At 37.3% G+C, this 23,007-nt stretch overlaps 4 protein-coding genes across 8 annotated transcripts; 1 reads left to right on the forward strand and 3 right to left on the reverse strand.

Moving 5' to 3' along the window:
• Positions 1–477: 477 nt before the first annotated feature.
• On the reverse strand, positions 478–3,469 carry LOC111440973 (SWI/SNF complex component SNF12 homolog). Of its 2 annotated transcripts, none has more exons than XM_023077823.1 (3): positions 3,363–3,469; positions 1,278–3,177; positions 478–857 (listed from the first exon to the last, which is right to left on the reverse strand). In XM_023077823.1, the coding sequence occupies exons 2-3, from the start codon at positions 2,894–2,896 to the stop codon at positions 788–790; spliced, it is 1,689 nt and encodes a 562-aa protein (XP_022933591.1). In that variant the 5' UTR covers positions 2,897–3,177; positions 3,363–3,469; the 3' UTR covers positions 478–787. The 2 variants fall into 2 exon arrangements, with proteins under 2 accessions (XP_022933591.1, XP_022933590.1); XM_023077822.1 differs by having other exon boundaries at positions 1,278–3,240.
• Positions 3,470–5,879: 2,410 nt separating this feature from the next.
• Positions 5,880–6,626, reverse strand: LOC111433200 (putative calcium-binding protein CML19). Its single transcript, XM_023070172.1, has one exon. It carries the CDS (start codon positions 6,453–6,455, stop codon positions 6,030–6,032), a length of 426 nt encoding a protein of 141 aa, XP_022925940.1. The 5' UTR covers positions 6,456–6,626; the 3' UTR covers positions 5,880–6,029.
• Positions 6,627–7,182: 556 nt separating this feature from the next.
• LOC111441254 (ribonuclease J-like) lies at positions 7,183–18,414 on the reverse strand. Of its 4 annotated transcripts, none has more exons than XM_023078258.1 (17): positions 18,147–18,414; positions 16,926–17,154; positions 16,615–16,738; positions 15,766–15,822; positions 15,250–15,441; positions 15,098–15,175; positions 14,659–14,841; positions 14,464–14,544; positions 12,963–13,028; positions 12,771–12,863; positions 11,782–11,907; positions 11,017–11,130; positions 9,494–9,589; positions 9,320–9,417; positions 8,789–9,237; positions 7,755–8,209; positions 7,183–7,626 (listed from the first exon to the last, which is right to left on the reverse strand). In XM_023078258.1, the coding sequence occupies exons 1-17, from the start codon at positions 18,307–18,309 to the stop codon at positions 7,531–7,533; spliced, it is 2,700 nt and encodes an 899-aa protein (XP_022934026.1). In that variant the 5' UTR covers positions 18,310–18,414; the 3' UTR covers positions 7,183–7,530. The 4 variants fall into 4 exon arrangements, with proteins under 4 accessions (XP_022934026.1, XP_022934023.1, XP_022934024.1 ...); XM_023078255.1 differs by having other exon boundaries at positions 7,183–7,629; XM_023078256.1 differs by lacking the exon at positions 18,147–18,414 and having other exon boundaries at positions 7,183–7,629; positions 16,629–16,738; positions 16,926–17,067.
• A 1,285-nt stretch (positions 18,415–19,699) lies between these two features.
• On the forward strand, positions 19,700–22,421 carry LOC111441258 (argininosuccinate synthase, chloroplastic-like). Its single transcript, XM_023078263.1, has 8 exons — positions 19,700–19,823; positions 20,115–20,250; positions 20,421–20,469; positions 20,579–20,761; positions 20,986–21,060; positions 21,133–21,318; positions 21,554–21,642; positions 21,721–22,421. The coding sequence occupies exons 2-8, from the start codon at positions 20,138–20,140 to the stop codon at positions 22,271–22,273; spliced, it is 1,248 nt and encodes a 415-aa protein (XP_022934031.1). The 5' UTR covers positions 19,700–19,823; positions 20,115–20,137; the 3' UTR covers positions 22,274–22,421.
• Positions 22,422–23,007: the final 586 nt, after the last annotated feature.

Genomic DNA, 23,007 nt, shown 5'->3' on the forward strand with positions numbered 1-23,007 from the left:
CAACACAGACAACGCCACTAATCCTACAGATAACTATCTAATCTTGTATGAACTAATTATGTCCTCATTACTGACAATACACTCGTAGATATGATGTACAGCTTCACCAAGACAAGACACGATATGAATTTGCATGCACAGAAAGCCACAAAGCAATGAGTTCAATGACAGTAGCCTGTTGGTTCATAAGGTTTGGTATGCATCATCAGAACAAGCTATGAGAGGGCGCCCTTGTGGAATGAATGAAACGTCAGAACAAGCTCTAAAAGTTGGGTAAATATCAGATTTTAACAATAACTCCTCTGTCTACAGCCATATGAAACTCCCTAGAATATCCACCATACATATTCCAAAATCTGAAGTAGACATATCAGTTCATAGCTATATCCACGATACATATTCCAAAATCTGAAGTAGACATATCAGTTCATAGCTATAACAGAGGCGATGAGAAAAAAAAAACAACAGGGTACATAGTTGCCTAAGTTGGTTTTCTGTATAAAGCAAATTCAGAACCAAGCAGAGATTGGAATGTAAGTAGTTTGAGACAAGCAAAACCATCTGTGATTCTAACATCTACCTGAAAAATGGTACAAATTGGAAATGAAATTTCTAAGTTGCAGTCAAATTAAGACGACTTTTCCCTGCAACATTAGTTACCCAATCAAGAACTACCCATGTATTCAAATACAGAATTCCTATATTTGTTTTGCAGATACTCAGTCCCCTAAAGTAATAAAGGCGATATATATAAGAACAGATGTCACCGAATTCAATGTTTGGATCTTTAAGCGCTTCCAGGAACATCACTTCCAGCAGGTTTGCGGTTCAGGTACCGAAACACAGCATCCTCCAACCTGATGCAACACACACATTTTCGTTGACTAATTAAAACAATCATTTTAAAAAGTTTGTCATGTGAGATATCTGTGCATATTACTCCATTATGCAGTAATTTGATGAGCATGACATAAATGGCATCCAGTCAAGCGGGTCACTCTAGCCAGTATACGAAAAGAAAATAGTATAGCAAAAAAAGACACAAATAGCATTCATCAAGTGGGCATTGTTGCCACTGGCAGTAATTAAAAAGCACCATAATTTTGATAAACATTGCCAAAATCACTAAAATTTTAGAATATTGATGTTCGACAATGATGTAGAACTGATTTGGGATAAAAACATTCATCACATGATTTCAATGCATGATCTCTAAGTACATTTATGAGTAAACAAACAAGAAAGGAGGGTAGAAACAAGAAACAACTTATGCTCACCAGGATTGACTGTAAAAATTAGAGTGACGTTCTTTCTCCGCAAGACGGCTAGCATCACCAGCAACGATCCTTAAATCCTTAGTTTGAGAAGATATCAACGTATTGATAAACTCTGCTGGAGACTGACTGAAGCCAAGAAAGAAAGCTCGCCTTTGGTAGTGCTCTTGAATCTTCTTTACTGCAGTAGTAATCAATTCATCACATGAATCTATATCTTTATGCTTCTCCAGGTTTGCCAAGAATGCTGACATTTGCTTTTCTATTGGAAACGGTACATCCACCACGACATCATAACATGTAGTTCCAACAGGAGAATTTCCCGAAATCTTAACTCTATGCTGTAAGTTTATGGGTGGTGGAGGAATTAAATGTTGCGATATCTTCTGAGATACCATAGAAAACTTGACCTTCTCGTCACCGAACACTTTTCGTAGACCTGGATCACATGTGAAGAAAGAAGGATCATTTGAATTCTGCAACTTGTTAGCTTTCACATAATGCCATAGTGCAGCCATAATTCTTGAGCGGGTGTCTGTTTCGAGTCCAAGCACATCTGATAAAGCAGGTGAAAGACGATATTTTTCAGGCGTGTAATTCATGTCCAATCTTATCACTGCAGTAAATTCTTTATCTCCTTTTCTCTTCACTTCAAATCCCTCTTGCAGAACAGGAGAACGAGAACTCTCCCATAAAATTATGTGGTTATCTGGATAAAGGCTCTGGTCTAAGTATATAGTGATTTTCTTGAAGAAAGATGAAAATTTTGGGTAAGTAGAATCATAATTCTGCATGTCTCCAGCTATAGCGGGATCTTTTCCATCTTCCAAGATCCTCCCAGTTATCTTAAGCGACCAAGAAGGGGATTCTACATTCTTCTGATCAGAACTATTATGATTCTGATTTTCAAACGTATTGAAGACATAGATCCGTAGGGTCTTCTGAATGCGCGAAGGATTCTTTAAAGACTCTTGAATATCATTTTTCTTTCTTGCCAGAGCAGCATCTATCCGACCCTCAACTTCGAGCAGTCGGGTATAGATGGCAGATTCTGGCAGAAGAGCAGCAACTTTATCGGGTATTTGTTTCTCAGGAAGCTTAGCCTTCTTTCTTCTAGCAGCTGGAGTTAACTCCATGGTTTTAAAAGGTGAACTGGCGCTACTGTTAGAAGATCCTGGAGGCCTAGAAGGTGGCTTCTGAGTAGGCCTCTTAGAACTCCCTGTCCCAGGTGTTGACACAGAGGGTGTTATAGTAACATTACTAGCCTTAGCACTATGCAGCTGAACAGGTTGAGTATGAGCTTGAAACTGTGCATGAGCAGATTGAGCTTGTGCCTGTGCATGAGCCTGCGTATACTGTACCTGAGACATTATACGCGACTGCGGCTCGGACAACTGAAAATGACCTGAAAAATGCGTCCCGCCGTGCATTTGAGACTGTGACTGAGAATGATGATTCATTGGCCTTGCTTGCTGAACCATGCCTGAATTCCCAAAATGAGAGGCTGCCCCAATATTCCTCCCCAAATTGTTACTACTAGGGCTGTTATTCACCGGCATAGTTCCCCCAATATTCCTCACCACACTGTTACTATTAGCATTGTTGTTGTTATTCACAGACATCGCTAACTGATACAGCCAAAATCCTTGAGTGTGTGGGGGTATGTGGATCAAATTACTCCATTCAAAACCACGACCCAGCAACAGAGTCTCGAACTCAAATTCACCACCCAGAAATTAAACTCATTGAGACAGCACTCGAAGAGAAAATTTCCTCACAAGAAATTCAAACTCGCCTCACTATTTACAGCAGCAAAAAATTCAACGAATCCAAAACCACGAAAATACTCGGATGAAATCTATAGTGCTTCGTCCCCCACTTTCCCGTTCAAGAATTTCAAGTCCTAAATTTCGAAGCGGGCTTCAGTCACGGATAATGAGCTAGTATGAACTTTAGAACTAGTATGCTACAGAAGGATTTGAAGTACCAATTTCTTCCGAAACCGTTTATGAGAAATTTAAGGCAACATTTAGCATAAACAGATGAAAAATTACATAGGAAAAGGAAGACCTGAAAAAAAATTCTAACCGGTAGTTTCTCCCGTTGCTTTTGCTAACTGATTTCTCTGTCCGTGCTGTGAATCCGGCAATGAGGAGGTCCTCTCCTTTCCAACTCTCTTCATTCCGCCATTAAATCTACGACGGATCTATTCGATGCGAACGAAGTTACGTAAATACCCCTAATCTTCGAATGCGTGCAAAGGCTTGGAACCAGGGATGAAAAAGAAAAAATCGATTGAACCTGTGAACTCAACTAACCGAACCGGCCAGTTTGATTCGGTTATTTTAAAATTAGGTTCTCGGAGATGGGGGAATCAATTTGGTTTTGTTTTAATAAAAAACCAAACCAAACCGTTCTTATTTCTTATTCCCAACAAAAATACCCATTTCCTTGTTTCATCCAACCGGACTCTTTAAAAATGGAAAACCGGACCGATGTTGACGGACCGTAGAAGGCCATAGAAAAAGCCCACCCAACCCATAATAGTGAAGGTGTTTTTTTGGTAAACCACAAATCCTTGAAGGCTTGAACCCCTCGATAGGGTTTAGTGTTCTTGCTGGAAGATCAAGATCAACAACGCCGGTTAGTCTTATTTCTTCTTCTTCTTCTTCTTTTTGCTTCTCAGAAACACAGGCTTGAACCTCTCCGCCACTTATTTTTAAAATTTTCAAGGTTTTTTACTTCTTGGTTTATGAAAAATTAAGCTTGATTGAATGGCATTGAGTCTTCTTGAATATAGAAGAAACCATCAATGGCTATGAAGTCGCATAGGGAGAGGCATTTGCATATGAACACATGAGCGAGTGTAGGAGTTCGAGATTTTATTTTTTTTCAAAAACAATAAAGATTTCAAATCACAACTGGAATGATTTGACACCATTCCGAATTCACAGCTACCGATGGAAGAATTGTCTTATTATTTGTCATCAAATTGTATCTCCTTTTATGTGTTTGTGATATGTACCAGCGTGCAAGGCCAAGGGATCTGATCTGATGTGATCTGATCACCGTGCCACTTTCAGGTATGGCTTTTGTTGCTATATCAGTTCTTGTCGTTCATATCTCTAGTTTCAAAATGTGCATAGTGGTCTGAAATTTGTTGCAGTTAATTGAATTATTTCATTTTATCAGAAGACGTTGTTGAATGAAGGATCTCTTTTTAATGTTGAAACGGAGTTCAATGGAGGTGGAGCTAGTGGTTCTTCCTTCTACTGAACCTGGTCTTGAACCACTTCACTTTCTCAAACTTAAGGATGGTCTATTTTATTGGCTTTCAACTTATGGGTTAGAGTCGGGAACTCTCAGAAGATTCAGATGAAGAAGAAGAAGACATTGAAGCTCATGAAGAACAGGTACATAACTTCCTCTACGGCTTTGGCTTCTAATTCTAAATCGATTGATCTTTTTCCTGCATTTACTCATTGTAGTTTCTGATTTTGAATTGCATGCATAAGTCAGAAATAGAAACACAAACCTCAAATCAGGCTAACATACTTTTCATGAAACTTTGCTCCCAGTAGGATGCTGTAACAACTCACGCCACCGCTAGCAAATATTATCCTCTTTGGGTGCTTCGTTCTCCTCTCTAATCGAGGTAGGATCCCACAATCCTATCATTTATAACAGTCCAAACTCGTCGCTAATAGATATTGTCATCTTTGGACTTTCTATTTCGGACTTTCTCTCAAAATGTCTAGAATGTTATTATATATTGATGACCATCGTCAACCACAAAAAATTGCATGAACTAGCTTAAATGAACATGAGTTGAGTCTTGATTGGGCTAGACCACGAAGAACTACAAGTCAGATTTTGTTAATCAGACAGGGCAAGAACCAGAGAACTCAAGATATGAAGTTTAGAAATCTATAAGAAACTCGAATAAACTAAACAATTTTATACATTCCTTGAGATAGCCTACCAACAAAGATTACATGATATTTTGCTACAAGATTAAGGTTCAATTAGAGAGTCGACCTGAGTATATTTTAAAGTCATTTTTAGCATGACTACAAAATCTGATGCATAGCATATCATAACAAAATCTGATGCATAGCATATCATAACATCTTGATCAACATTTCTTCTTTAGGAGTCTATGAAATTGTCTTGAGATCGCTTTTTTCAATTTCCCTATCATTTAACTCCACTTCCCCCCTTTCACTTTGCAGAGTAAGTGTGGAATCTCCATGGTCAAAATCCTGTTAAGCAACCAATCTAGATGAATGAGACAAGAGATATAGAATCGATCGAACTTGGGGAGAACTGAAATTGAAGACGCTCAAAGTTTATAACGATGATGAGCCTTTGATGTCTCCAACTTTCGGTATACATTTCAATCTCATACTGAAATTTGTAACCGGCCAAAAATCTTATTTGAAGTTTATATTGGATAACTGAGATATCAATTATTTTTTTATATAATGGATATCTGTTTCAACATGTCAAGCCTAGTTCATATTACAGGGACATGGTGTGAATAATGTTGGGTTCTTATGACATGAAACTATAAACGATAGATATTATAAGATTAATCATAACTCATTGCATAAAGAAAAATATGTTATTCATATAATAACACGTGTGTATATGAACAGGAAATGCCCCATTCAAGAAATGAATGAATAAAAGAATCGATGTCCAAACAACTAAGAGACATAAAAGAATATGTGAACGAAATAATGTACATGTCAGTCAGGCCATCATGATCTGAAACTCCTCAAAGCTAATCAAACCGTCACCGTTCAAATCGAAGCGGCGAATCATCACTTTACACTCCGCCGTGGATTTCGTTTCCCCCAATTTTTTAAGCATTCTCTTCAAGCTTTTCGGAGTAATGAACCCGCAGCCTTCGGCATCGTACAATCCAAAAGCCTCTCTCAAGTCCTTCAATTTCTCTTCCTCGCCCACGTCCAGTAGCCGCTCGATATCACCGACGCAGAGCAGTCCGTCGCCGTCGGAGTCGAGCGATTCCACCGCCGCCTCTGCCTCCGCCGGCAGCAGCTCTCCGCCGATCAATCCGAGACGATTCCTCAGCTCCGACGGCGAGATTTTGCCGTCGCCATCTTCATCGAAGTAACGCAAGACGCGGTCGTAGTGTGCGGCACTGGTGATCTCCATTTCAAATCGAGATTCAAAAACTTGGAAAGGAATTGTGTAAGATTTTCTCCGAGTACTGGATTTTGGTAGGAATTGGGATTGGTGGTTGTATTTGTAGGGTTGGGCAGTGGCGGTTTGGAAGCAACGAGGAAGGGAGGGAGAAAAAAAGTTGATTCCAAGGGGGAAGGAAAAGGGAAATAAAGAAAGAAGACCGCCAAGGAATGAAAATGGGTAAGGAATCTATTCATATTTTGATTATGTGGAATTTTTTTTTTTTTTTAATTTTTAAATAACGGTCAACTGCCACGTACTAAACGCTCATTTTCTCCCCCACATATATAATAACATTTATTCAAACGCGTTTAGTCTTGTTGTGGACGAGGCTTATCTACTGCGGCCACCAAAGCCACGTGGTTAACCACACGTAGAAATTAAAAGAAAAGTCATTGTAAAATATTTTGATCTAAATTTTGTTGTGTTAAAAAAAATCCTAAATATTTACATAATAACACAAATCTATTTCTTCCCTGTTTCTACAATTCTATCCTTTTTTTTATAAAATGGAACATACCCATAAATAAATACGTGAATTATTCTTTTTTCATAAAACTTTATTTGCATTTTTCGTCAAAATTAATATGTTAACCTATTTAACATTTTATTAAAATAAAACTCCCAATTTTAAATTTAAATATAAAATTAGATGATAAATGAGAAAAAGCAAGTAAAATATTGGAAGGTCATGCCGTGCATCACGTGGAACCAGTGTTTAAAACGTTTATTCCTTCCCTCAATACATTTACACGTAACACGTGTCGCCTTCTCCACGAAGTAAACTACTCGTGGTAAACGACATTCAGGGCCAGGCCCAAAGAACGGCCCATTGAAGACCAAGCATAACAAAATTGGCATATAAATTTCCCTAAAATGTACGAGTTGTGGAGTTTCCATTTCGTTTGATTCACATGTTCGCCAGGTCCCAATACATTTTGCCCATTCCTCCGCTGCAGGAGCCAATGTTCATGTAAAAATGCCAAATGGGTCGTTTCTCCAGGCTGTATGGAATAAATATTACTAAGTTTTCTTCAAAATCCTCTTATTTTGATGCTACTGCCTCTGAATCAGACAATATGGCGTCCATTTCCTCCAAGTATGGCCAACTTTTCTTGATTGTCTTTTCACGTTTGCTATCCTGCTGTACAAAGAAAGTTATCGATACAATTTCTCTTACAGGAATAAGAATTGCAGAATTTATTGGATCCATCATGCATTGAGCTTAGGTAAGAAGGGGGCGTTTGGAAGAAGAAACAGAGAACGCACCTCATATTTCTGAACCAGAGATGCCCACATGGATTTGCACTGTCCTGGACTCCGATTCATTCCATCACCCAACATACATGTGGATATCTCTTCCCATAATGCCATTCGTCCCTTGGCAACTTGAAACCTGGCATGCAATTGGCCACGTAATTTTATAAGTCTCTTCATCTCCTCAGGTTTCCATTTATTGCTTTTAACAGGCTTCAAAGGCCTCAAAGGCTTCTCCGAAGAATTTGATGTTTTCAGTCCGTTTGAAATCTCCAGCGTATTTTTTGATGGTTGAACAGAACCCTCATTCTCCTTTACCAATTCATTAACAGGAGAGGATGGCGTGATAAACGGTGTCCAGAAATCTTCCATGTCCTCGGTATCGGAGGATTGTGTCTCTGTCAAGTTGGAGTTTGAGGAATTGTAGTCTTCTTCAGGAAGTAGGCTTCCAGGTTCAATATAATAACCTGGACCAACAAAAAGAGTAGGAAAAAAAAAAAACGCTCATTTAAAAAAACCACAGCTACGATCATAACCCCATGGACATGTCTAATAGTAATAACAAACAACTTAAAGTTGCAATCATCCACCTTTCCACGCAACTTAGTTTCTTCTGAATCAAATTGATCACCGTACCATGGACATGTCTCATACTACAACTCCTACGCTAGAAGCTTTTCAACTCAATACATTGCAAAGAAATATCGATCAAAGACAGGCTTAGTCACCTGTAAGCCTTGCATGTAAGGGTTTTAAATTTAGAAGTTCCTGACTTTCAGTAGTGTTTATAATAAGCCATAATAAGCCATAATAATCCTATTAAGAATGCATAAAATGTATGGTCTTGCAAGTAGGGTTTTGTTTTGAATTTGATTAGAACTTCTTAAGTTTCATTAGCTAACCTAAAGAAGATATCCCTACATCACCTATGACCTGCTATCTGGATTATGCCTGAAAACACGAATGACATGTTCCTAAAAGCAACGTGTTCCATTTATGCACGGATATGCAACGAATGATGCTGAAATATATAGCAAAAAAGAAACCTTGGGACTCCTGACTTGAGTTATCCTCAGAATGCAAATCGTCATTTCCATCTGGTCTTATGCCGTTTAAGTGGCACTTAGTTGGCTGTCCAACAACTGCTTTTCTCAGTGCTGACATCCCGAATCTAGTATCGGACTTCCCTGAAAGCCTTCTACCAAGCTGTTCGGATAGAACTCCTCCAGGGTTCTCCACAGCCAAGACTATGACTTCAGGCCTCTTACCACTGTATTTTCTAACCATCTTCTTCAAAAGTTCAGACACAGTTCTTTCCATGTGAGCTAGAGGACAATTTACGGGGCAACTTGAAAGTGCTGCATGAGCGGCTTTGTGAAGTGCATCTAAAAGCTTCCCCTTGTCGAGCCATAAGCATCGAGTAGTGATTCTTAGTTTTCCTTTGATGACAGTCTCATTTAAACCGTCTATACTTTGAGGTCGCAAGATTTCCATACTGCATATAGAAGAAACCAGAACATTAATACAAAGATGGAGGATGTACCCACTTCACTAAAGGTAAAATTTGCAAAATCTACCTGACCACTATTATGCCATCTGTTGCAATCTTTAGTCTCTCGTCAACAAAGAGCTCAGATGAGGATCCAAATGCTTTATCACCATCACTATACTTCAACTGCATCACAATAAAGAAATGAACAAAGGTTAACAGCATCATTATAGTGAAAAGAAAACTATCAAGGTTGTTGTACCTGTAAATTCTCCTTCCCGAGAGAGGTGAAACCATTGGATAAAACTCTTCTGTTTCTCAAATGAGATACTCCAAGCATTTCTCCATTTTTAATCACCTTCATATCAGAATGTGAAATTTCTTTAACTTTATACATACTCTCAGAAAAAGAGGTGTTAAATATGCCAGAAACGATTGAACTTATCGAATCAGAGGATTCTATAAACATACTACCGGGGAAGACTAGAATGATTTAGCGAACTTGAAAATTATTCACCAGAATCAAAACGAGGCTTTCAGAGAGAAGCCAACAAAGAAAATTCAAAACTAGAGTGAAAAGGAAAGGGGAGAATAGATCTCCCTGCCTAGTTCCCCATCTGGCCATAATTTGACCCTTTGGTTTTGTCAGTAAACTCAAGCTGCAAGTTTATTTTTAGTTGTTTTAAATCAGTCCAGGGTTCTTGTTTCTAGGGAAGTTGCTGTTATTTTTAGTCAGTTGTCATATTTGGAGTCAGTGGCGTAAGTTGCTACTTTTGTGGAGTCAGTGGGAAGTTGCTACTTTTGTGCACGAAGTCTTTTCAAGATATTTGTGGATAATCAAAGCGACTCTAGCTATTTCATTGAATCCAGTTACTTCATACAAGAACCAAGCTTTTTAGGATCAAGTATTATTGTTCTGAAAGACATGCGAAAGGAAGAAGAAGAGCAGCTGGTTTACTCTAACACAGATGTTAGTTGTTTTCTAGTGTTAGTTGTTTTCAAGCTCTTAGAAGCAAACTAGGTGTTTGCAGCATTTCAGTCCGGAGGAGAACCGAATCAAAATTTGGAATAACAAGCAGTAGATAGAAGCCTTCAATCCAACTCCTCCAACATTGGTTGAATGATTTAGCTTCAAGAATGATGTCGAAGAGACTCCAATCAACTTCATCAAGGAAGGAGAAGTGCAGCTGGTTCATTGTAGCTCAGATAAGAAAATAGCATATATTTTCAGTCTTTTAGTGTGTCATTTATAAACTCTTAGAAGCAAACTACGTGTTTGCAGCATTTGAGTTGGGAGGAGAATTGGTTCAAAATTACGGAATAATAAGCATTAGAGAGAAGACTTCAATTCAACCTCTCCAACATCGGCTGAACACTTTGGCTTCAAGATGACGTCAAAGAAACTCCAACCTCACCAAAGACCTTGTCAAGGTCTAACTTCACGAGTCAGGACTATACCCTTTTTCTTTTTGTTTTTTTTTTTCCCAAATGTTAATAATTTGATTATACATAAATCAAGAGTCAACAATTTGTTTTCCTCCATGAAGGGCAATGGAATTTGGTGACTGACAGGAAACCCTTTTTTCCCTTTTATGATCTTTCATCAAGGACTTCGGAGATACTGTAGGAGGAACAATTATTTTTAGTCCGTTGGCAAGGATATTGGTGATGATAGGTCCAGGGTAAACAGGTAAATCTAGAGAAATGTTATTGACCGGCCAATTTCTGCATAACATAACTTATCCTATCAAAAAGTATCACAATTGTGGATAGGAAAATACTCACAGTTGTGTGTCGGATGCCTGTCGACCGGCCCAGCAGCTCATGCTCCTTAAGGAATAAAAGCTCTCCATGAATGGGTAAAAAATGCTGCGGTTTAACAATTTGTAGTATTTCCTCCTTCAAACACAAAGAATCCCATTTTTCAAACATAAGAGACAGATGAAGGAACCAAGATGGATGAAATCAAACAGGTGCTAAGAAGAAAACTATTTTGAGGCAAAAATGGGGGAAGTTTGGGATGGATGACCATGACATAGACATGAAGGCTAATCGAATATCAAGCTTAAACCAATACCTAATAAGAAATTAGGTTCCAAAATATCAGGTAACGGAAAAAAAGGAAAAAGGTAAACAAAATCTAATCATCTATACCAAGACATTCCACAAATCTAAAGACATGTATGAGAGTGGTTTTGAAAGGGTCAAAATCACTTTCTTCGTGTTCAAAACTACTCTTATCCAAAACATATCTTTAATCATTCAAAATAAACTTAGTGTTTAAGTTAACACTTCTACACATAATTTTCCTTCCATGAGAATTGATTTTCAGAAATAAAAAAACTTCAAAGTGATTTTGAATACGAAAAAAGTGATTTTAATCCTTTCAAAATAATTTCCAAATATGCCTAAAGGCATACATCTACAAACCGAGATAGGAGGCAGGGGAATCTGTAGTTCAAAGCAAGAAGGCTGAGATAATCATAAGTCCAAAGTCCCAAAAGAGATTTAAAACTGACATATTCGGATGCAATTATAATGGAAACTAACCAATTCTCCACGATATGCATGACCAGATGTGTGCAGCAACTCATTCTTGCCCATGATTATATTTGATCCAATCTCTGATATACGGTTCAACATTTTCATCACTCTAGATTCATTACCAGGAATAACCTGTCGCATGAGAAGAGGGAAAAGAACTATTATACAATACATTGCCTGAAAAACATCAATGGCAGCCAGTAGACCTAAGGCTGATGTCAAATCGTTTAAGAACTTAGAAATGTAAGTTCAGCAGTTCAAAATTGTTCAAATAGGCCAACATAGAAGGTATTGTTCAAAAGAAGACGTTAGTAGTAACTTAATATATGATAAATAAATGAAACCATAGTAAAATATTGGCGAGATAATGATAGGAACCAGAAACATAGAATGAAATTTAAGAAATCTATGTTAATGGAGAATAGTCGATCACTTTTTGAGAGAGTACTCTCTCCCACAATTAATCTCAAGACTTGCCAAATCCCCTAATCACCCCCTACATATGGCAAACAAACTAGCTACCTCTATTAGCTAATAACGAAGATGACCAACATGAGGTGCCGTTTTTTTTGGAAAGATTAAAGAACTTTATTTTTATTATTATTTCTTTATAAGAAACGAGAGAAGAAAATTAAAGTGGAGGGAACAGAAGAAAATACACAAATATGCGTTGGTTTTTTCTTCTCAAATCAGGGTGTAAAATAATTTGATATTTCAATTTCTCAAACGATAAAGTGCATCATAAGACTTGCAAATAAAGATTCCTCGTAGTTCTGTATTAATTTCAGGTGATCACAAAATAAGCAAAGGATACGTCAATAGGCTAGAGAGGAACAGCAATTACTAAAATCTTTGTAAATCCAAAACAACTGATGAGACAACTTGACATTGTGGGTTGAATATGAGTCTATGACACAGAAAATATAACTATAAATTTGAATCACATAAAGATTATTTGATAATTGGTATGAATAAATAAAATCTTGTTTTATTACCTTGGCCGAATACAAAATCATATCTTCCTTGCTCAGTTTGAGAGAGTGACTACTTCCATACGATGCAAGATTTAGGGCAGCACGTGGTTCTGCCTGACACAGTAGCATGCACAATGATACTGCTAAATCGATGTGACTAAAGTATTAAATCCATTAAACCACCAATTCCTATAGGCATGTAGGCAAACTTACTTGTGAGCCAGTTGTGACAATCAATAAATCTTTTGGTGCATAGGCTTCAATGTCCTCCACTTTTACCTTATCAGTTGTAGGATGAGAATTGTTAAAATTAGATGAATACGCACACTTAAAACCTATAAAATATGTGGAATAGTTAAGAATAACAGCTGAAAGCATGATTCTACATGCATGCCCATACATAATTTCATGTTCTCCTAGGAATTCAAAACCAGCGTTGCAACTAAGAGTCCAGTAAAATTCATGAAAAATATTCCATAGTAAGCATTAGCAATAAGCCAACAATAATAGTAATGTGCACCACTTCCGAACATTAAGAAGAAGCATGGCCATTATGAATAATAGCTGTTCGCTTATACTCAGCAGTAATTCTTTAATCACAGATTCATAAAACATCACAAGTTGTAATAGCACAGTTATACTCCTTAAAGACCATCTAATGGCAATGAGGATTATGTTTGAAGCCCCTAATGTTAAATAAGAAACTGGCTTTCATTCAGATAAACCAGTCCAAGGCAGTGGAGCATACCAAGGCAAAACAAAAACATGGATTACAGAAAGACACGTCAATGTCTAAATCTTTAACAAGTGAAAGATAAAAGAAGCTAAAATTGAGATCTGTCGAGGTATTACGCACATGAAGGCTTTAAACTTCAAAGGTTTACTTATTTCTCTTTAACCATATTTCCCACATAATGGCAAATTCTCCTGTGACCTGTAGAACTTCACATTTTTATTTAAAAGGAACATCTTCAGAATATCTTCTAAAGCCGCCACTCCCTTGAATAGACTCGATCAATAAATGCATAAACATCAATGGTCTTTATGTCACAACATCACGTGAGAAAAAACACATTCCCATGGATCAATATGCAAGACTCTTTCTAAGAGAAAAAAAAAAGACTTCCAATTATCAAATAAATATACAAAGGTACAAACTGTTGCGATCCCACCTTCTTAGATCATGTCACACCATGTTTTATTTTGTTGGGCATATTTGAGTTTTATTTTGTTGGGCATATTTGAGTTGGTTCTCAATTGGCATATCTCTTCTCTTTTTCTGAAATTTAACTTCAGATCAAATGTGCATAAAGGATTTTTCTTAGTTGTCAAATCTCTTCCTTCTTCTGTCACTCTCTTTTGCTTGGAGTTCAACGTTCTTGGCTTTTATTTTGATGTTTTGATTGGATAATTATTTTAGGCTCTTTGTTGAAGAGGATGTAGTACTATTTGGATTGTTATTTACATCATTCTTAGTGGTTTCTTTTCATCCCTCTACGAAGTTTTGTATCTTTAGAGCCTTAGTCTCTTTTCATTATTTCATTGAAAAAAAATTGTTTCTATTTCAAAAAAGTTAAAAGGGTTTTTTCTAAGATTTCATTTCTGTCGATAGTCAAATATCAATAAGGTCACTTGTCAAGGAAAAACTAAATGTCAAATTGAATTTTGAAATAGAAAACATATCAGGGTGAAAATAAAATTTATAAATGATTACCAAGGTCGATGGGTCAATTGGTGCCTTTCCATCCTTCCAGGCTGCCTCCAGATATGTCCTTAAAGACATCCCAACAAATACCTAATAATCATACAAATTTGCAAAAGAAGACATAAATGCCACCGTGAGAAGCAATTTACTTTTATGTATGGAAAATCATAAGAGAATAAAGGAATCTAACTATGAAAAACTCACCAACTTTCTACCAGTTAAATCAGCGGCTGCTTTCACACTTCCAAGGCGGTGTATATTTGAAGCAAATTGAGTCGTGATGACCCTTCCTTTAGCTGCAGAGATACGTCTTAAAAGAGCATCTGCCACCACAGACTCACTAATCGTCCTTCCAGGAGATAGTACATTTGTTGAGTCACTCATCATCTGAAAAGTAATTCACATATATTTACAAAGTTTCATATTTCGACCATGTTCGTTGCATGCCAGTAACAAGTTAATTCTGCTAATAACAAACCAAACTTTCAAAAAAGAAAAGGCCCATTTCTCCTAGGCATAAATTAGATGGCTTTGAAACTAGCTGAAGTCACAAAAATATGCATGAATCAAAAGTTTCGGTAAACATTTTGTGGCCAGAGGTTTAGATTTTATATATACTGGACGGGGACAAGAATTGGCTTACAAGAGTAACTCCTTCTTTTGATAATTCTTCCAAAGTTTCTCGATCAAAGACTTTACCATCCAATGGGGACTCATCAATCTGCAAGATATCACGTCCTCAAGTAGTCGTAAAAGAAACAAACAACAATGAGATACTGCATCAAACAGTCTTACCTTCCAGTCTCCAGTATGAAGAATTGTACCATCAGCACATCGAAGAACCAATCCACAACAATCAGGAATGGAATGGGTAACCCTAATTGGCTCTATTTCAAATGGCCCAGCTGTGAATCTCTTTCTCATCTTAAACACCTTAAGTCTAGAAGGAACAAAAATCCCATTTTCCTTCAGACGCTTTTTTATTAGCTGCCAAGGAAGAACAGTCATGCCACAAATGACAAGCAAGCACCACGTTGATGAAAAAACTAGAGATAAAACAGGATTGAACTCTTGATCTTTACATTTTAGTTTAAAATCATTACTATTGACAATGTCCCATCTCCTAGTAGGAGTGTAATAATTTAAAAACTAAATATGCAGCGTGAGGTCAATAATTTCAATTGACAAGTAATATCAAAATTCAACAGGATGATTGACTGACAAAGGTACATAAGAAGAGTTGCATTTGATGTTAAAAACGCAAATACTTAGAATGATAGAAAATTTCAATATGCTGAAGTAGTGATATACCTCCACTGTAAAGGATGAAGCGTAAATTGGTGTATGGGAATCCAAAGCTGGAATTACCTGATCAGACAGGACTGATGCATGTGAAAAACAAAAAATATATAATAACATAGAGAAAGTTAAGATCAAAAAACTATCTCACAAAGAGCATGTAGATGTAAAGTTAAAAGTTAAATTTTACAATTTTTGGGGTAATGGTCCCTATCGTCCATTTATTTCATTTTAGTTCTTCACTTCCATAAATGCATGAATTTAGTCCCTGATATAGCTCTACAGGAAAATAAAAGTGGTGAAATACAAGGGACAGAATTACAATTTAACCAAAATTCCGGTATAAAGACATTCTGAGTGGCTTGAACTTATTCTCTGAGAATTGCAGAAACGTTTATTCGTCTCAATGTACAATAAAGAAGTTAAAACCATAATTCTAGAGGTTTATAGAACACACAAACAATATTACATAAAGAAATAATAGCTTATGGCTAATGTATACCAGTATCTAAGACAAATTGTTTTGTCATGCGTGTATGCATGGAAATTATTTCCTTTTGATGTTAATTATAAACATTGCCAGTATTAATTACAATAGATAGTATCCAAAGAGTAGATGAAAGTGGTTACTTTTCTACCACCTCCTCCCAATATCTGGCTTTATCATTGAAAAAACAATTTGTTAAGAAACGGGATCACATTTAATTATTAGCTTTATCCTTGAAAATCCTATAATCTCTCCAACCAAATTTCCATAATAATGTGTTATAAAGATGCCAATCATAAAAACCTGAGAAATTAAGAATATCTGGTATTTAGGGGAAAACATAGTATGTCTTAGGAATTAGAAAGAAACTTTACCCATGGCAACGCACCAATGTGATCTTCATGACCATGTGTAATGACAACAGCTTCAATTTTGTGACTCCATCTTCTGATGAATGTGGTATCGGGTATAATTTTCTGAACACCAAGCTCATCGTGGCTGTACATAGATGACACACATTTAGACACAACATTACAGTGTAAGAAAGCATGCCAAACACTTCCAGTAGGATCAAACAAAAATCAAATGGGTTAAGATGTAAAATTACATTTACTGGAAGATTTAATCCAATCCTTGAGTAGCACAATTTATGGTTGCTAGAGATTCACAAAAAATAGAAACTTACTCAGGAAACATGACACCAGCATCAATCAAAATGTAACGGTCATAATTCCCAACAAGCATACAATTCATCCCAATTTCACCAAGGCCGCCAATTGGAAGAACACGGAGGGGCGGACCATCTGAACCTTCATAAAACTGTTCCATCTTGCGTTTAACAGAATCTTCCATGCTTTTTCTAGCACCTTCTAATCTTCCCGGTCTTTTGCGGTGTACTCTAGAGACATTATTGCCTAAATAAATGCAACATTAAAATGGCATTTCACAATTTCAGAAAGGGAAAAAAAAAAAAAGTACATTGACAATGGAGAAGAGTTCCCAGAAGTGTTAACATTGTTGACTATGACAACCGTCACAAGAGAGAGAGAGAGAGAGAATGGCACTAAAATTGGTACGGTTGTTCAATGTAACCCAGAATATCTGTAACCGCACAAGCTCACAGCTAGCCGATATTATCCTCTTTGGACTTTCCCTTTTGGAGTTCCCCTTGAGTTTTTAAAACGTATTTGCTAGAGAGAGGTTTCCACACCCTTATAAAGAATGTTTCGTTCTCCTCCCCAACCGGTGTGGGATCTCACAATCCATCCCATTCGGGGCCCAACCTCCTTGCTAGCACACTGCCTCGTGTTCACCCTCTTTGGGGCTCAGCCTCCTTGTTGGCACATCGCCCGGTACCTGGCTCTATACCATTTGTAACGGCCCAAGCCCACCGCTAGCAAATATTGTACTCTTTGAAATTTCCCTTTCGGGCTTCCCCTCAAGGCTTTTAAAACATGTCTGCTAGGGAGAGGTTTCCACACACTTATAAAAAATGTTTCGTTCACCTCCCTAACCGATGTGGGATCTCACAACATCAAACAAAATTCTTTTCTCTCTTCACTTTCCTACGTTTCACACTCCAACAAGTCAGCCAAATAAATATCATACGTCTTGATTCAAACTTCCCTTGCATGTTGCAATGTTATCCACATGACTCAAATAACTCAAATGCCAGAAACTCCATTCCAAGTCCAGTAAACCAGTTAGCATGTTTCAAGACGTAGTAAAAATAACCCGGACAACATCGTTAAGCTTAGTTCTAAAACTTGCCAAAATTCCATGAGGTCAATTCTATGAGCGATAATAAGTCTTATCTTCTAACTTCTTTCTGCAACCTTCTCGTGAACAAGAGCTGAGCATAGCAACTAGCAGCAGTATCTGTAATTCAATTTTAAAAAAAATGTACCTAAAACTTTAGGAGTACCACTGTAACAATAAATGGTACGTGGGCGCGGCAGGGGGCTGCAGGGACATAGTGAAAGAGCACCAAAGGCTGCCATCGTGTGCCTGTAAGGACCCAAATGTGGCGACCTGAGAACGGAAGAACCGCCCAAAAACTCCAATTGCATATGCTGGGGAGGTTCCGGAGTGAACTCGAAATGGTAGCTGCAGAGCCTCGGAGCGGGAAATGGAGGGAGATAGCGGGCTAAAGGTTTTTCTTCGACTCTCACGGATATCGGGCTTGTCATTTTCGGATAGAGGACGAGTTCGCACGAGCGAAAAAAAGAAACTTTCGCACGTGCGCCTTGTTACTGTTGCGTAGGTTATAGCTGTCATTGTCAAAAGTCTATAAGCCCAACACATATTATAAAATTAATTTTAGTTTGAGATCATAAACCTAAGAAATTAATTTCTAAGAGTGCTTAGTTTAACCTCTAGTCACATATTAAATAAATAAATGTTGAATTAAAACATAGTTTTAATTTTAAAAATGGTTGCTTATTGTCGGACATAAAAATGTCTAATTTATTCATTTGGTCCCTAAATAAATTAATTTTATTAAATATTTTAAAATTATTTTTTCATATCAGGGGGTGTCTAAAGAAACGAAAATTATTATAGTATAATTTCAAGTAGTTTATGCAATTTCTCCTTTTATTTATCCTCGTTTTATGAATGCTTGAATTCTTTTTAAGTCAGAGATACATAAAATATACATAAAATATATATATTAGTTGTGAATCACTGCTTTCAACTTTAACTATATTGACTAGTTGATGTAATGCTTTTACCTTTAGCATCTAACTCTTTTTTTGGGACATGTTGACCCGTGCAAATATAATATTTGTGTCACCTCGACCCATACAAAATAGGTTCAAAATTTAAACGTTTAGATTAATAACCACGAACATAGAATATTTAAAACAAAGTCCATAATCTTTAAATATTTATGATGGTACCTTCTTATTCTAATAAGATTCTTATTCCACGTCTATTCCAAAAATATATATTTTGAAAATTCGACCCAGAATAATTAATTTATATACGTTAAAAATAATAATGTTACTACCAATGAGATGAAAATGCATTTTTATCTCATTGGTAGTAAAATAATGTTACTACCAGTTAGATAAAAAAATGCATTTTTATCGTTGCGATGCGTACACGTGATATACGTTTTTACCGGGATTTCCTTTTTGCCAAGATTCCTTTGGATTTAACGCGAGTAATTTTTTTTTTTTAATTTTTTTTAATTTTATTTATTTATTTTCAGTTCCCAATTACTTTTTTTATTTTTATTTTTTTATGGATTATAGTGCTCCAACTTGTATTAATTGTCCTTTTTTTTATGGATAATAAATTGTGTCGATTTATGTAAAAATTAATAGAGAATCAAATGATAAATCAATACATCTGTCCTACTTGGTCTACTGATTTAAAATATTTTTTTTTAGTTTTTGAATTTTTTTAAAAAAAAAGAAAAAAAAAAGGGAGTTTTTTCGTCCATAAAAGGCCCTCATGCACCCGGTAACCCTTGAGATTGTAAGTTGCTTGAGCGAGATTCCTGACTCGAGTTTCTCCCAAGCTTGCTTGCTGCTTCACCCCGATCAAGCGATTTTCATTTCTCTGCCATTCTTTTTCGGTATGCAAATGCTTCTGACTTTGCTAATTTTTGCGTTCCATTTTAACAATTTCCCCACGTTGCTTTCGTCTTCAAATTTCATTTTGCTTTCCTTTATTTTCTCTCTACTTGATAATCTTTCGCCGATTCTCCCGCGCTTAATCAAGAGGAATTAGAATCGTTTTTACATTCCTATACGATTCTGTTCTGCTTCACTAACTCGGTTTTGTCGTTTTGATTTGATCGTGGTGCACTTTAATCGTATTTTGAATCGACAGAACCATAAATCGCTGTTTTTCCTTGCAATTCCAGCAATTTAAGACGTTATTAGAGAGATGGGAGAAGCTCACGCTATGTGTAACATCGGTGTGGCGCCCGCTAAATTGAACAAAGTTGTCTTAGCGTATAGCGGTGGCTTGGACACTTCTGTTATCGTACCATGGTTGAGGTGGGTGGCTTTTCTTTTCTTTTTTTCCCTTCACAGTCAAATATTTTGATGGCGGCTATCAAGTTCTTCGACTTCACCTGCATGCATATAGATGTAGTTCATCTTCCCAGTTTTGAAATCGTTAATGGCGGTATTGTGTTATTTTGACATTATTCTCTGTTTCCCTTCAGGGAGAACTATGGGTGTGAGGTGGTTTGCTTCACTGCTGATGTTGGGCAAGTACGTTTTGAGTTATCTGTATCCATGGCTGGATCATTAGTTTGTGTTTTCCGTAGATTTGGGTATTTGATTCCATTTTGTTGGCTTATTACGAATGTGAGATATGCAGGGAGTGATAGAATTGGATGGTTTGGAGGCAAAAGCGAAAGCAAGTGGTGCCTGTCAACTAGTTGTGAAAGACCTGAGGGAGGAATTTGTAGAAGAATACGTGTTTCCTTGCTTGCGCGCTGGTGCCATTTATGAGAGGAAATACTTGCTTGGAACTTCCATGGCCCGCCCTGTCATCGCCAAGGTTAGATCCCACTTGATCTCCTCTGCTGGAAGCACTTTCAGTTGTACGAAAGCCACTAGTTCATAAAATTTATAAGCACTTTTTGATGGGTCGGCCAGTTTTTTTCTTCTAGTGGTCTGCTAAGAAAAGAGATTCCTGCTTTCTTTACATGTATTTGATTTGGTTGGTCTTTTTCGTCTGCTTTGAAGAGTTAATAATGGAGGTTATGGAGATACATTTTGCAGGCCATGGTGGATGTCGCCAGAGAAGTTGGCGCCGATGCTGTTGCTCATGGTTGCACAGGGAAAGGAAATGATCAGGTCTGCCTGATTGCCATAGTTTTTTTCTTTGAATATTCTCAAGGAGAATCTCATATTTTTTATTGGGTGCAGGTACGATTTGAACTCACGTTCTTTGCTCTGCACCCCAAACTTCGCGTTATAGCTCCCTGGAGAGAATGGGACATTACAGGAAGAGAAGATGCCATTGAGTATGCAAAGAAGCACAATGTGCCCGTCCCCGTCACGAAGAAATCGATATACAGTCGGGACCGGAATATTTGGCACCTTAGTCATGAGGTAATGGCAGCCGGTTGGTTTTACTTGTACAAGTATATTATTCCTTACCGTATATATTGAATTTGGTTGTCATTTAGATGCTGAACTGTATTGTATGTTTGTGATCATTTTCTTTTTTGGCTTGAACAAGTGGCGGGCATGAGGTTTGACAGTATGCTGCCAGCCTGACTTGTGGCTTTTTGGCTTTGAGACTCGTCTGTTGTATTCATTTCTATGTGTATTCATGTGATTGAAGGGTGACATTTTGGAAGATCCTGCCAATGAGCCAAAGAAGGACATGTTCATGATGTCCGTAGATCCCGAGGATGCACCGAACGAACCCGAGTAAATTTCCTCTGTTTTTCTTGACTCAATTCCTCTATGCAACTGAATTCTAATGTTTGTGATGGTTGTTTACTGCAGATATGTTGAGATTAATTTTGTCTCAGGACTCCCTGTTGCTGTTAACGGGAAAAAGCTGTCACCAGCTTCCCTTCTCGACGAGCTCAACAAGATCGGTGGGAAACATGGCATTGGCCGAGTCGACATGGTCGAAAATCGTCTGGTTGGCATGAAGAGTCGCGGTGTATACGAAACACCAGGAGGGACCATCCTATTCACAGCTGCACGTGAGCTGGAGTCCTTAACACTCGACCGTGAGACAATTCAAGTCAAGGACTCACTGGCCCTCAAATACGCGGAGCTGGTGTATGCAGGGCGATGGTTCGACCCACTCCGGAAAGCCATGGACGGTTTCATGGAGACGATAACTGCAACAAGCACAGGAACGGTCACACTCAAACTGTACAAAGGCTCTGCGGCCGTGGCCAGGCGCGAGAGCCCGAACAGCCTGTACAGGCAAGACATATCGTCATTTGAAAACGGGGATGTGTACAACCAAGCTGATGCTGCTGGATTCATCCATCTGTACGGGCTCCCAACCAGAGTCCGAGCAATGCTTGAACAAGGAATGTAAGAAACAAAGTGAAAGAGTTGGTTGGTTAATGCTTTGAGTGATGGAGAATAAAAAAGGGGTCTTAGTGTTTTGGTTGGTAGTCAATGTTTATTAGCTCTCTTCTCCCGCCGCCCTGAAAATAAGAAGACGTTTCAACTTTTTTATGGTATTTTCCAGAGCAAAAGTTAGAGGCCACCATTTAGTTACAAGTCCGGACAGAATCATTGCCCACCATCTCTTCCTACCATTGGCTAATAATATTTATTGTGCCAAAGTTGACCATAATTTGAAAAGCTGTAAATAAATAAGTAAATATGAAATGACTACTCTCGCTTTCAGTGTCTTGTGGAGTTTAATTGGTGAGGGAATCCATTATATTTGAAATAAATTTTTAAAAAATGATTTACTTTGTCTAGAAGTGATGCGTTCAGAGACGTTCTACTAATTTCCATTTAATTTTTATAATTTAAATTTATGAATAGTTTGACCATATCTTGTTTAATTAATCCAATTCCATCCCATTTTATCTCTACTTTGAGGGGAATCAAATAAATTTCCATAGTTTATTGTGTGGAAGGGATGCAACTTGGAACATAGAATGTATTTCCACACAATCATATGCATATCCTACTCATAATATCATATTAATATCAAATATGGAATTTGCATACTTTTTTTAAAACAAAATTAAAAAAAAAAAAAAAAAAAAAAAAAAAAAAAAAAAAAAAAAAAAAAAAAAAAAAAAAAAAAAAAAA

Source organism: Cucurbita moschata, unplaced genomic scaffold (assembly GCF_002738365.1).
Source record: "Cucurbita moschata cultivar Rifu unplaced genomic scaffold, Cmos_1.0 Cmo_Scf00003, whole genome shotgun sequence".
NCBI lineage: Eukaryota > Viridiplantae > Streptophyta > Magnoliopsida > Cucurbitales > Cucurbitaceae > Cucurbita > Cucurbita moschata.

Excerpts from the sequence above, each read along its gene's own strand:
- LOC111440973 (XM_023077823.1), bottom strand. The coding sequence starts at position 2,896 with ATGTCTGTGAATAACAACAACAATGCTAATAGTAACAGTGTGGTGAGG. Across the intron at positions 858-1,277 it reads AATTTTTACAGTCAATCCTG|GTTGGAGGATGCTGTGTTTC; the intron begins GTGAGCATAAGT and ends GTGTTGCATCAG.
- LOC111433200 (XM_023070172.1), bottom strand. The coding sequence starts at position 6,455 with ATGGAGATCACCAGTGCCGCACACTACGACCGCGTCTTGCGTTACTTC.
- LOC111441254 (XM_023078255.1), bottom strand. The coding sequence starts at position 18,309 with ATGCAATTGGAGTTTTTGGGCGGTTCTTCCGTTCTCAGGTCGCCACAT. Across the intron at positions 12,864-12,962 it reads TTGTCACAACTGGCTCACAA|GCAGAACCACGTGCTGCCCT; the intron begins GTAAGTTTGCCT and ends CTACTGTGTCAG. Across the intron at positions 9,590-11,016 it reads CAGGCATCCGACACACAACT|GTGATTAAAAATGGAGAAAT; the intron begins GTGAGTATTTTC and ends TCTGATATGAAG.
- LOC111441258 (XM_023078263.1), top strand. The coding sequence starts at position 20,138 with ATGGGAGAAGCTCACGCTATGTGTAACATCGGTGTGGCGCCCGCTAAA. Across the intron at positions 20,470-20,578 it reads TCACTGCTGATGTTGGGCAA|GGAGTGATAGAATTGGATGG; the intron begins GTACGTTTTGAG and ends TGAGATATGCAG. Across the intron at positions 21,319-21,553 it reads TTTGGCACCTTAGTCATGAG|GGTGACATTTTGGAAGATCC; the intron begins GTAATGGCAGCC and ends ATGTGATTGAAG.